At 34.4% G+C, this 13903-nt stretch overlaps 1 protein-coding gene across 4 annotated transcripts in view; it reads right to left on the reverse strand.

Moving 5' to 3' along the window:
* VPS13A (vacuolar protein sorting 13 homolog A) overlaps positions 1-13903 on the reverse strand; it is a 204021-nt gene that overhangs the window by 159769 nt on the left and 30349 nt on the right. For all 4 annotated transcript variants that reach the window (XR_008426793.2, XM_024555661.4, XM_045191605.3 and 1 more), the window contains exons 8-15: positions 12972-13031; positions 12684-12764; positions 7542-7599; positions 4767-4894; positions 4475-4581; positions 2642-2813; positions 1063-1125; positions 435-567 (exon numbers count right to left, since the gene is read on the reverse strand). Coding sequence is in view for 3 of the 4 variants with exons in the window: in XM_024555661.4 (XP_024411429.2) it covers positions 435-567; positions 1063-1125; positions 2642-2813; positions 4475-4581; positions 4767-4894; positions 7542-7599; positions 12684-12764; positions 12972-13031 (802 nt within the window). In the remaining variant the exon portion in view is untranslated. The remainder of the gene's footprint in view (positions 1-434; positions 568-1062; positions 1126-2641; positions 2814-4474; positions 4582-4766; positions 4895-7541; positions 7600-12683; positions 12765-12971; positions 13032-13903) is intronic.

Consider the following 13903-nt stretch of genomic DNA (forward strand, 5'->3'; position numbering starts at 1 on the left):
AGTGCTCATAAGTGATAGATCCATGAATAAACCCAAGCCCCTAAGACTCCAAAGCTATAATCTTAAGCATTTGGTTGGGAAACAAATATCTTTCCAAGAAATGATCTGACTTCAATAAAGATTTGCAATGATTTATACACATTTGTAGTTTTTATTTATCTGTTATTGTGTTATATGCATTTACTAAACCCAATGGGCAATTCTTTTGCAAACACTAATAAGATAAAAAAATTTAATTTTTATATGGCATATACTTACAATGTTTTAATAGTAATTTTATTGATAAAAAGGATAAAGTATGTATCATGTGCATATATACTTACAATGCCTATTTAATTAGAGAATTTTCTGCAAAACAGTTTTCATACCTGATGATTAGCTACATTACCACACCTGATGATTAACCGCACTGATATAAAATAAAATGAACGTACTTCCAGGTTTAATATCTGGCTGCTGTTCTTCAGTCTTTGATTCTGACCAACTCCACAACCAGTTAAACCATCCTTTATTTTCCTCTGAATCTTTTGTTCCTTCTCTGTAAATCCTGTATCCAGCTTTCTTTACCTAAAATAAATTTTCAAATAAATGACAAATTATCCTTTATTGAACGATCTAAAGAAATAGAAGCCTGATATTTCAAAACTTGTCCACTTAAGTAAATAAGTGTAAACAATACACAAACTGACAACATAATGAAATAACTGCAATATTAGCCAAACATAAGAATTTAGTATTACCAGGCCATTAACCCCACTGTCTTATAAGCAAAGGTAATTCCAAAACCAAAAACAAACAAAAAAATTGGCTTTTCATTTCCACATGAACTCTGAGTATTTGATAAGTCCAATAACTTAGAAAGAGTATTTTTCTAATAGAACATGTCTGCTTTCAATGGATGTATCAAAACATTAAATTATCTTATAACAAATACAAAAAAGCAAATTTGAATCCCTTTTAGGAAATACTATAACAGAGCACCATACTAATAATATCACAGCACTTGCAAATCTGTATCAATCGACATTTACATTTACTAACTGAAAGATAACCTGAAATTACCTCAACTTCCGCTTGTTGTCTCACTACAGTTATACTAAATACATCCAGGGTCTTTTCCAACTCCTAAAAATATAAATAGAAATGTGTTTACATAAATAACTTTAGTATATACAATGTCACATTGCTGTGCTAAAGATATAACGGGAAGCAGGAAGCAGATCATCCATTGACATAATATTCCTATTAAGTTCTGAGAAGCAATAGTTTCATATATTTATATTTATTTTTATATATCAGCTTGGAAATTAGTAATAATGGAAAACTTTGTGAACAAAAAAACATTGTATCATGCATATGAGTTACAACTCTACAAGACTTACGAACACATTCTAAAAGATACCACACATGCACTGTGTAAAATGACTTTCACTTGGGTTTTGACTGTACTAAGGATAAACACAGTGTCACTTTCAACTAAAAATACAATTATAAAACCTTCACATTATGTGCACAGCACAGTATTATACGTCATCACTGAGATACTCCAACTAGATCTACATACACTTAAAAAACTTGTTTTTAAATTGTATACTTTTCAAAGTTGTTATGGCTATTGAAATAAACTGCAATAAGCTAGACCTTTCACCACATCACTCTACATGATGTCCATGATTACTTTTGAGAGTTCCACGTGCAGACCAGTTTTCCTTCCAAAGAGAAGCAACCATGACCTACTGTTTAGAAAACAACTCAGGGTTCTACTGTCCAGCAGACTTAGAGGATTCAGGTTAAGATCCAAAACTAAGTAAGGAAATCTGTAACTAGCCCAAAAGGCCTCTAAAAATTTAAGCATTTATATTAGCGCAGGTCTTCAGAAAATCTACTTTGAAAATAACAATAAAACTCAGTCTTTAGGTGTCGCTAGTTGGAAACTGGCCTGGATTCAAAATGGTCAGCTATCTTTATTCATCTGTAAAACAGTCCCTTCTAGAATATACTATAATGCTGAACGATAAGATGACTAATATTTAGAGAACTCTCAAGATAAATACTTAAATGTGAAGTTGCTGGTAAAAACTAGAAATGCCACAGGAATTAAAAGAAAAAGAGCTCTATGTGGGCAGAAAATTCAGAGAAGAGATGGGACTTATGTAGAACTTGAGGGCTGAGTAAAACTGGGACAGGCAGAGAGATGAGGAAAGGCAGACGGAATACATGAGCACAGATATGGCCATAAGCATAAAACGTATAGAAGACAGGAGATTCTATTTGATGAATCACAGTCACATGGTGGTAACAAAGGGAAATGCACTAGTGACATAATGCAAGGCCTAGAAACCAACACAGAGAAATTGGAATCAATGTAGGAAAAACTTTTTAGGCTTTTGAAGTTAAAAGTGTCTTAATAATATAAGGCTTCAAGTTACTATTTGCATAAACCCAAATCTCTCCAGATTGAGAATCATGTTAAATTCCAAAAGCCCCCATGAAAATAACACCAAAGTTTACATCACCCAACTGACTTTAATCAGGAATAAAAAAAAATCTAAGCAAAAGAGAGACAGAGAATGGTCAGTCAAAATTAGAACAAATAATTAGGAAGTACTAAAAATACTCAACAATTTTTAAAAATGCGAACCTCCAAAAGGCTGAGAAGTTCACCAGGTGGCTTCTTGCTTGTAATTTTTTTCTTATACAGTTCTTTGTATTGCTTCATTTTTTGCCGATGTTCTCTAACATGCTTCCATGACCACATCCGTAAGCGGGGGCAAACATTTACTTCAAGAATACCACGAATAGCATAAGCCCACCTAGTTCAAAAACAAAACAAAAACCCTACACTTAATACCCTCAAACCAACAGTATGACATACAGTTAATACTGCTTCTACTCTAACATACATATCATTCAGAGAGTATAAAAATGGTGTATTATCTGAGCACCTGCTTTTTTTCAAACATCATGTTTATTTTCACAATAATTAATATCTCCTTCCTCAGTGAAAATAAGCAAAATCCTTTAATTTTGTTACAATAAGTAAAGGTCTACAGAAAAACTATTAAAGTATTAATTGGCAAATAGTACTTTAGTCCCCTAAATAGTAATTAAGAGTCAACTAAAGAATAATTACAACTTCTAGAAACTATGGAAGAACCTAATAACTAGAATAACAAGACTTCTGAATTTCAAAAAAGGATAGTACTTTAAATACTCCCATAACCTTTACAAGTTTAATAGGTTTAAAGTGTATAATAAAGAAATTTGAAAATTTTTAAAGATACTGATGGACAACAAACTGAATATAGTATAATAATTCCAAAAATACAGTAGATAAATTATATTCTAGTATCCCCAGTTGTAAATTCCATTATAAGTGGAACCTAATCAACAAAATAAATAAGCAAGCAAAATATAATCAGAGACACTGAAATAAAGAACTGACAGTAACCAGAAAGGAGGGGAGAGAGGGATAATGGGGGAAAATATGGGAAGGGACATCAAAGAACATGTATAAAGGACACATGGACAAAGCCAAAGGGGGTAGGTTCAAGGGCAGGAGGCGGGAATGGGTGGCATGGGGTCGGGGGGCTGTGGTGGGGTGAAAATGGAGACAACTGTACTTGAACAACAATAAAAAAAAAGAATCCCTTAAGTGAATTTTATTAGCATAATAAGCAAAATCAGCTACATAAATTTCTCATTGCAAATCAAACTTCAGTTTGTATCAGCCTTTAAAGAGAGTATCTTTAAAAAGTCAAGAAATTCGCTTTTCTGCTTTATTTTTTAAATCTTAAAAAAAACGTTGTAGCTCAAGCAATTCCACTTATGGACATTCACCTGGAGGAAATGAAAAGATAAGTCAAAAGTATATGCATGCCCCAGTGCACTGCCACATTATCTACAACAGCCAAGACATGGAAACAACCCAAGTGTCCATCGATGGAAAAATGAATAAATAAAGTGTGGTGATATGTATACAATGAAATACTGTATTACTCAGCCATAAAAAATAGAATCTTGCCACTTATGATAACATAAATGAGCCCTGAGGGCATTCTGCTAAGTGAAGTAAGTCAGAGAAAGACAAGTTCTGTATGATCTCACTTATATAATCTTTAAAAAAAAAAAAATGGAGCTCACAGATACACAGAACAGATTGGTAATTCCCAGAGATAGGGTTTGGGGTAGGCAAAATGGGTAAAGGAGGTCAAAAGGTTCAAGCTTTCAGTTATAAAATAAGTCACAGGGATGTAATATACAGCATGGTGACTATGCTTAATATTGTACTGCATACATAAAAGTTGCTAAGAGAGTAGATCTTAAAAGTTCTTTTCACAAGAAAAACGTTGTAGCTATATATGGTATGAATGGTAACTAAATCTATTATCACGATCATTTGAATCATTATTTGTACACCTGTAACTAATATGACATATGTCAATTACACTTCAATTATTTAAAGACATTTTACCATTCTCTGGCATGGTCGTGAACAGGTACATCAGGTCTGAATTTCCTATATGGTAGATTTTGCGTCATCATATCAACTGATTCAAGAAGCTCCATAAGACTGAAATACTGTGAAGCAAAAAAATTAAAGTTCTTACATGTTTCAGGTTTTTTCCAATTACTGAAAACAAAAGTTAAATTACTGACTTCCTAAAGGAATTTTATCATGTAACATTAAGAATTTTTGAAAAACATTTAAAATCTTAGTTCTTCAAACTATAACTCACAATTTAAAATACCATTTAAAAAATCACCTGTGGTTTATTAAATTCAATTGCTATGTCATGTAACTCAACATCCAGGTTTATCTTGGGGGCAGAAAAGTCGAAATCAGATCGGCGATTCATCTGAAGTTTGGCATTAGCAGATATGGGGCGAAATACTGGAAAATAATACAAATTTTAATAAACTAAGTTACATTCCAAGAGTTTCAAAGTACTCAAGGGATCAAGTTGAAAATACTAATTTTCACTTCTTATATATCCTTTCTACAGTTTCCATAGTTCCCCAGTACTATAATTTGGTCAGGTGAACTGTCACTTAATTGGTAAAAAAGTTTCTTTTATCTTTTTCCTACCTATTCATCATATTGTCATCTCTAAGTACAATAAAGGCTAACTAACTAAACTCCTCCTCAAGACACTAACATAAGCTGTGAAAGCAAGAATGTTCTCTAAAAGGCAAAATAGTCCAATAAAGTAGCTTTAAAAACAATATACAGTTTTAAGGAATGAAGGTACATGAGAAATTCAGGAAAAGAGATTATACAGGGATGGTGAATAATACAATAATTAATAAATCAATAATACGAGAATAAACTGTGTTTCACATACTCACAACTGTAAACCTACTTTTGCCCACCCCGTATTAAACACTGACTTCCATTATATAAATATAATTTCTGAATTTCTGATCAGTTTCTCTGTATCCATCTGTTTCCCCTTTTAACTTGTAAAGGAAGCAGAGAAAAGATAAGTGAGGTAAGTTGCTCAGGATAACCTCCTTGGCTCAATTCATAACCTAAGACAGATTTCTCTCAACTCTTTGTAATGAGTGCCAAAAAAGAATGAGAAAAACACAGAGGGAGACAAATAATAGCAGAATCTAAATAAAGATCAACTATTAAATTATAAGCTAATTTACATACAACAATACTGTCTCTCTCATTTTAATCATCCCTGAGGCCTAGCACTTAAATTTTTACACATTAAGCATTAGAACATACTTTTAAGTTGAATGGAACATTAGCATAAACAATAAAATATAATTTTAAAAAAGAAAAAAGCTATTCACTAATAGATCATTGGTTAAATTCATTATAGATGGTACATCTATACAATAGAATACTATACAGTTAAAAATGAGAAATCTTTATATGTACATAAATGGAAGGTATAGTAAGTCTAAAAAGTATATGTATAAAGTAAAAATATCAGTATTTGAAAAATAAAATTATTCTTCTCTCCAACTTTAATTCTTGTGTTACATAAAAGGTATACCACCCATTATACTGTCCCTGGTTGCAATCAACTACCATCTCTGTGCTACACCCCCTCCTACCTCTCTCAGACTTTAGCCCTGGTAACCCTAATTTCCAAGTGATTTCAATACACAAACGATCTTTCCAAAATTGTGGCCTGTCGGTTCCTTGGACTTCTCCACCCTTACCTCACCTACTAGACCCGACTGCACCGATATCCTCGCCTGCTCTATAAACCTGGTCTCAAGCATCAAACTCTCCTTACCACCACCACCGCCTCTAGCTCTAGTTTTCCAATACCAAACCCTCGAGTGCTGGGGGATGTACCATTCATTGACCCTCTCTCTGTCCTTCACCTCTGCTTCACGTTCTCAGTCCCCTCCCTACCCTATTGAAATGCCATGATCAATTATTTCAATAATTCCAACCAGTGAGCCGTGGCCATGCCTTTTCCAACACGTTCTAGACCTCAGTGCTGAGGAAGGCAGACTTTCCTCTCTTTGGATACTCCTTCTCAGTCATTGATTAGGAGCTATTTCTTCTATCTACTATTCCTTGATTTTTTAGATTTCTCTCTACTTTTCTACAGATATTCCCTTTGTTAATCCAATCCCCTGTTACACAATAGTTGTAATTCTTTAAACTGTCCCTACTCAAAATACTTTGTGGTTTCTCTCTCCTCACTGGGCCCTGACTGATACAGTAGGAAATGACAGTTTAAGAAAGGAAAAAGAAGTCAAACCTAAAGTGACAGATTTGAGAATCAACACACATCACAGACAATCCCATCTGTTCTTAAAGTTTTGAGGAGAGAATCAAGAAAATGAAATCAATTCAAAACCATGAAAATAATATTTTAAGAGTGAGCACAAAAGGAGCCACTTCAAAAAAATTAATAAAGAATATTTATGAAAGTAGTACACAGAAACATATCACTAAAGTCAGAAAAAGAAATACTTTCAGGAAGGATAGTCATGGTTAATGACATTGTCAGCCAATCCAAGAACTAAGTTACCCATTGCCAATCAATATTTACTGAGTGCCTTCAGGGTAAAAGAAACAGCACTCCACTTCTCTGCATACTTTAGTAACTTATTTCTGATTGTTAAAGTACTACATGTTCATTTCAGAAAATTTAAAACCAGAAAAAATATAAAGAAGAAAAATTTTAAGTAACCATTTTTAAAATAGTAAGATCACACCATAGACTACAGCAGCTGGCCTTACTAAATTGTATTTGCCATGTCAAAATGTCTTGAAAAGTATCGTAATTCTTATCAAATAATCCGTAGAGACTTCACAATTTATTAGCAACCCCTCTTATTGGACATTATTCTTTCCTGGTTTTCATTGGTTTGATATATAGCCAGTAGCTCAACAACAATAAATAATATATGTGTTTTGCTTTTGCACATACATATATATTATAAATACATTTAATTACATAAGAAAACATAAAATATCACAATAATATCAACAATGTTGATTTAAAATGTATGCTGATTAATAAAATAAAATATGCAATTTTTATTTTAGGAAATGTACTTACCAAAATCATAACCTTCTGGAACAATATTTTCATCGACAATGCCAGCCTTCAAGCTGTCCTATTAAAAAACAAGTTGCTTTTATTTATATTAATGCCAATATGCCTTTATCTTGACAAAATCCTATTATATGCAAAATAAAAGTTTAAAAGCAGTTTTAAGAAAAACTTAGGAGGACTTACATATAAAAATATTATAGTAGTCAGATATTTCATTAAAGACAGTAACTCATAAAAGAATATCTTAGAAATATTAAGATTTATGTGTATGTTTGAACATACTTATATACAAGCACAAATATAAAATTTAACAAAGTTCAATTTCTACTTATGATCAGTACACTTGAATATAATAAAGGGTTTATATCACACACCTGCAGCTAATATCACACTCAACAGTGAAAAGTTGAAAGCTTTTCCTCTAAGATCAGGAACAAGACAAAGATGCCCCCTGTCACTACTTTTATTTAACATAGTACTGGAAGCCGTACTTAGAGCAATTAAGCAAGAAAAAGAAAGAAAAGCCATTCAAATTGGAAAGAAGGAAATAATACTGTCACTATTTAGATAACATGATATTATTTATAGCATCTCTAAAGACTCCACTCAAAAAAACCTGTTACAACTAATATGCAAATTCAGTAAAGATGCAGGATACAAAATTATACAGAAATCTGTTGCATTTCTTCTACACTAGTATCAAACAATCAGAAAGTAAAATTAAGAAAACAATCCCATTTATAACTGCTTCAAAAAGAATAAAATACCTAGGAATAAATTTACGAAGGAGGTGAAAGACCGATACACTGCAAACTATAAAACTTTGATGAAAGAAACTGAAGACACAAATAAATGGGAAGATACTCCACACTCAAGATTGGAAGAATTAATATTGTTAAAATATCCATACTATCCAAAGCAATCTATAGATTCGATGCAATCTGTATCAAATTTCCCACTGCATTTTTCACAGAAAGAAAACAATCATAAAGTTTGTATGGAATCACAAAACCCCAAATAGCCAAAGCGATCTTGAGAAACAAGAACAAAGCTAGAGGCACAACACTCCCTGATTTCAAACTCTGGTACAAAGCTACAGCAATCAAAGCAGTATAGTACTAGAACCAAAGCAGACACATAGATCAGTGCGTCTATCAGTCTCTAATAAAACAGGGAGCCCAGAAATAAGCTCCTACAAATGCTTAATTAACTTACTACAAAGGATTAAATTTGGGAAAACTGGACAGATACATGCAAAAGAATAAAACCGTACTGCTATCTTACACCATAATCAAAAATTAACTCAAAATAGATTAAAGATTTGAATGCAAGGCCTGAAACCATAAAACTTTGAGAAAGACCATACATGGTAAGCTCCACGACATCTGTCTTACTGATGATTTTTTTGGATCTCACATCAAAAACAAATGCGACAAAGACAAAAACAAGAGGGACTACATCAAACTAAAAAGCCTCTGAGTAGCAAGGGAAACAATCAACAAACTACAAAGGCAACCTACGGAATGGGAGGAAATATTTGCTATTCATATACCTGATAAGGGGTCAATATGCAAAATACATAAAGAACTGATACAACTTAAAAGTAAGCAAAACAATCAATCTGATTAAAAAATGAGCAGATGATCTGACTAAACATTTTTCCAAAGAAAATATATACAGATGGCCAACAGGTACATGAAAAAATGCTCAACCTCACTAATCAGGGAAATGCAAGTCAGATGACAATATAATATTACCTAATTCTTGTTGAAATGAGTATTATCAAAAAGACCAGAAATAACAAGTGTTGGAGAGAATACGGAGAAAAGGAAACCCTTGCGCAATGCTGACGGAACGTGAACTGGTGCAGCCAGTATGGAAGACAGTTTGGAGATTCCTCACAAAAGTAAAAACAGAACTGCCACATGACCCAGCAATTTCACGTCTGGGTACTTATCCAAATAAAACAAAAACACTATCTCAAAAACTACGTGAATGCAGTTCGCTGCAACATTATTTACAGTTTTCGGACAATATAGAAACAACTAAATATCCACCAACGGATGAATGAATAAAGAAAATGTGGCCACATATGTAACAAAATATAATTTTGCCATAGAAAAATAAGGAGATCTTGCCATTGGAGACAACACAGGTGGACTTCGAGGGCAGTACACTGAATAGAATATGTCAGGCAGAGAAAGACAAATATGGTATCACCTCACTTATATGTGGAATCTACAAAAAACACTCATTAATATAGAGAATAAACTGGTGGTTACCCTTGGTGCAATCAAAATGTACAATCTTCTAGTTATAAAATAAATAAGTAGCAGGGATTCAACATACAGCATGGTAACTGTAGTTAATAATACTGCATTGCATATTTAAAAGTTGCCAAGGGAATGTTAAAAGTTCCCAATTCAGCAGCATTCAGGCCAAGATGGAGGTGTAGGTAGGTACCCTTTGCCCCCTTGCACAACCAAAAGAAGGGAACAACCAATCTAAAAATAAAGAACATCCAGAATTGCCAGAAAATCACACTGTATGGAAGCCCAACCACCAAGAAGTTAAAGAAGAAACATTCATCCATACTGGTAGGAGGGGCAGAGATGTGCAGCCAGGGTGGAGAGGATGTGTGGCAAGGTGGCGGCTGGCAGACATGCAGGCAAGGCAGCTGAGAGCTGAGCAAGAAGCACTGTTCCCTCTCTGACCTCTCCCCCACATACAGCACCACAACACGTGGGTTGCCTTGCCCTGGTGAATACCTAAGGCTCTGCCCCTTACAACAAAACAGGTGTGCCAAGACAAAGAAATAGGGCCCAAATGAAAGAACAGATCAAAACTCCAGAAAAAGAACTAAGTAACACAGAGACAGGCAACCTATCAGATGCAGAGTTCAAAACATTGGTGATCAGGATGCTCACAGAAATGACTGAATATGAATGCAAAATAAAGGAAGAAGTGTAGGCTATACAAAGTGAAATAAAGAAAAATATACAGGGAGCCAACAGTGAGGAGAAGGAAGCCAGGATTCAAATCAATGGTTTGGAGCAAAAGGAAGAAATAAACATTCAGCCAGAACAGAATGAAGAAATAAGAATTCAAAAAATGAGGAGAGGCTTAGGAACCTCCAGGACAACTTTAAACATTCCAACATCTCAACATAGGGGTATCAGAAGGAGAAGAGGAAGAATAAGAAATTGGAAACTTACTTGAAAAAATAATGAAAGAAAAATTCCCAATCTGGCAAAGGAAATACACTTCCAGGCAGTCCAGGAGCTCAGAGTCCCAAACAAGTAGGACCCAAAGAGGGCCACACCAAGACACATCATAATTAAATTAACCAAGTTTAAAGAGGAGAGAATCTTAAAAGCAGCAGACAAAAGTTACCTGCAAAGGAGTTCCCATAAGAATATCAGCTGATTTCTCAAAAGAAACCTTACAGACAAAAAGGGGCTGGAAACAAGTATTAGAAGTCATGAAAGGCAAGGACCTACATCCAAGATTGCTCTACCCAGTAAACTTATTTTTTAGAATAGAAGGGCAGATAAAGTGATTCTCAGATAAAGTCATGTTAAAGGAGTTCATCATCACCAAGCCCTTATTATATGAAATGGTAAAGGGACTTATCTAAGAAAAAGAAGATCAGAACTGTAAAAAGTAAAATGATGACAAACTCCCAACTATCACCAACTGAACCTAAAAAAACAAAAACAAAAACAAACTAAGCAAACAACTAGAACAGGAAAGATTCACAGAAATAGAGATCACATGGAGGGTTATCAGCAGGGAAGGGGAGGGTGGATAATGGGGGAAAGGGTACAGGGAATAAGAAGTGTAATTAGTAGGTACATACAAAATAGACACAGGGAGGTTAAGAATTGTATAGGAAATGGAGCAGCCAAAGAATTTATATATACAACCCATGGACTTAAACTAAAGAGGGGGAATGCTAGAGGAAATGGGGGTACCAGGCAGAGGAGGATAAAGGGGAGAAAAAAAGAATGGGACAACTGTAATAGCATAATTAATAAAATATACTTTAAAAATAGTTCCCATGTCAAGAAAAAAATATTTGTATTCTTTTTTATTCTTATTCTATTACAGTTGTCCCAATTTTTGCCCCTTTGCCCTCCTCCACCCAGCCCACGAAAAAAAATTGCAACTATGTATGGTGACAGGTATTAACTAGAATTACTGAGGTGATCATTTTGTAATATATGCAATATCAAATCATTATGCTGAAACTAATATAATGTTTTATGTCAATTATTAAAAACAAGGTGTATGTTTGTACATGTTCACGTACAGGTACATGCGAGGTCTGTCTGGAAAAAGTCTAACCATCGTTAATATAAAGAGAACAGTTAGCGTAATAGCGATGTTAACCTGGAAACCAAGGAGAGTGAACTGGAATGCACATCTGTGAGCAATGACAACTTCACTGTACTGGTCAGTGAGGGCGGTAGATGCTGTTGAGTGAGCATGTGTACTGTGTGGCCATCACACTCAAAATGACTGAGTGGGAAGAGCAATGAATCTGCATTAAATTTTGTGTTAAGCTTGAACATTCCTCCACGGAAACTTCAGATGATTCAGAAGGTTGCAGCTAAGGGCAACTGGTGATTGGCAGCTTCACAAGATGATGTGCCCCCACATAAACCATGTGTTATAGTTTTTTGATGAAACATCAAATCACCCCAGTGACTCAGCCCCCCTACAGCCCAGATTTGGCATTCTTTGACTTCTGGCTTTTTCCGAAACTAAAATTACCCTTGAAAGGGAAGATATTTCAGACCATTGATGAGATTCAGGAAAATACAACGGGGCAGCTGATGATGATGACTGTGTGAGGTCCCAAGGTGCCTACTTTGAAGGGGCCTGAAGTTTCATTGTCCTGTGTGCAATGTTTCTTTTGTCTTTTATCTTCTTCGATAGATGTCTCTAGTTTTCTCATTGCGTGGCTGGATACTTTCTGGACAGACCTCATATGCATTCACCTGTTTCTGTGAATTCTGCTAGCAGATTTGGCCTTAAAAAAATGACCACTCACTACTGTATGTTAGATAAATGACAATGAAAAAATCTTTATGCAAAATACAATATCAACATATGTGTATACACATATAAAAAATTACTTACCAATGAATCATCATAATTAGTAAGATAAAACATCTGAGACTTCACATTCCAATAGGCAAAAAGGTTATCCAATCGGATTAACTGAAAATAAATGGTTCATTATATGTCTCATTTTCTTTGAAGGATCTTTAGCACATGCTATTTTCAGAAGTCCCAAATAATTCAGTGATATAACAGAGTTAGGCAAGTAAACACAATTCACATACACTCATGTTATATATTACCATTAGCTTTTCTAAAAGTCTCTTCTGTCAACTCTCTGGGTTGACGAAATAGAATATTTGTTACCTTACGAAATAGTTTCTCAGTTTCATCCTGTAAACAAGGAACCCAGTTTTGATCAGTTGTCTGAAAAGGAAAAATGGTAGTAAAACTGTCATTTCCATGTCATATGTGGCAGAGTGATAAATCACATCTATCATGTCCTAGACCAATTTCCCATGAAAATGTCCTCAAAAACATAACACTGAAAGAATATTAACTGACTATAAGAAGGTCTCTGTTTTCAAGGAGCTCCTTGTTGATTGAAAAAGCAAATGAGAAGCAATTACAAACAAGTGCCACTATAGAGAGAACACAGTAGGAGCCTCAAACTCGGAGTGTGATGAAAAAAGTGATATCTAACCTAATATATGACACGAGAATAGAAATTACTGATTCTAAGATCCCAAGGGAATGATTCATCCTAGGAAGATAAGCAAATACATGACACATTCAGAGAACACATTCAGTTCTAAATTCAGAGAACTTAAGAGACCCGGTATGACCAGAGAACATAATGCAAAACAAAAGAGCTGAGACCACGTATGTTCCTTGGGATCAGATCACAAAAGGATTATAAACGACCCGAAGACAAAACTATGGACTTTATTCTAAAAGCAATAAAAGCCACTGAGGACAATAACGTGATCAATTGCTCATTTAAAAAGATGGTTTTCATTTTTTTTTTTTAGAGAACTGAATTTAGAACAGTGATTCTCAAACTTTCTTATGCAACAGAATCACATAGAGGGTTTTAAAACATGGATTGCTGGGCCCATTCTTGTTTCTGATTGAATAGGTCTGGGCTGGGAGACAAGTTTCCAAGGACCTCCAGAGGTGATGGTCAAAACCACGGCTGTCACAGTCACCAATGACTTTCACAATGCCAAATCCAACAGTTAATTCTCCATCCTTAGTTTTTCAACATAACAGCAGCATTTGCCATTTTACCCCACACA

The sequence above is a fragment of the Desmodus rotundus genome, chromosome 1 (genome assembly GCF_022682495.2).
Source record: "Desmodus rotundus isolate HL8 chromosome 1, HLdesRot8A.1, whole genome shotgun sequence".
Taxonomy (NCBI): Eukaryota; Metazoa; Chordata; class Mammalia; order Chiroptera; family Phyllostomidae; genus Desmodus; species Desmodus rotundus.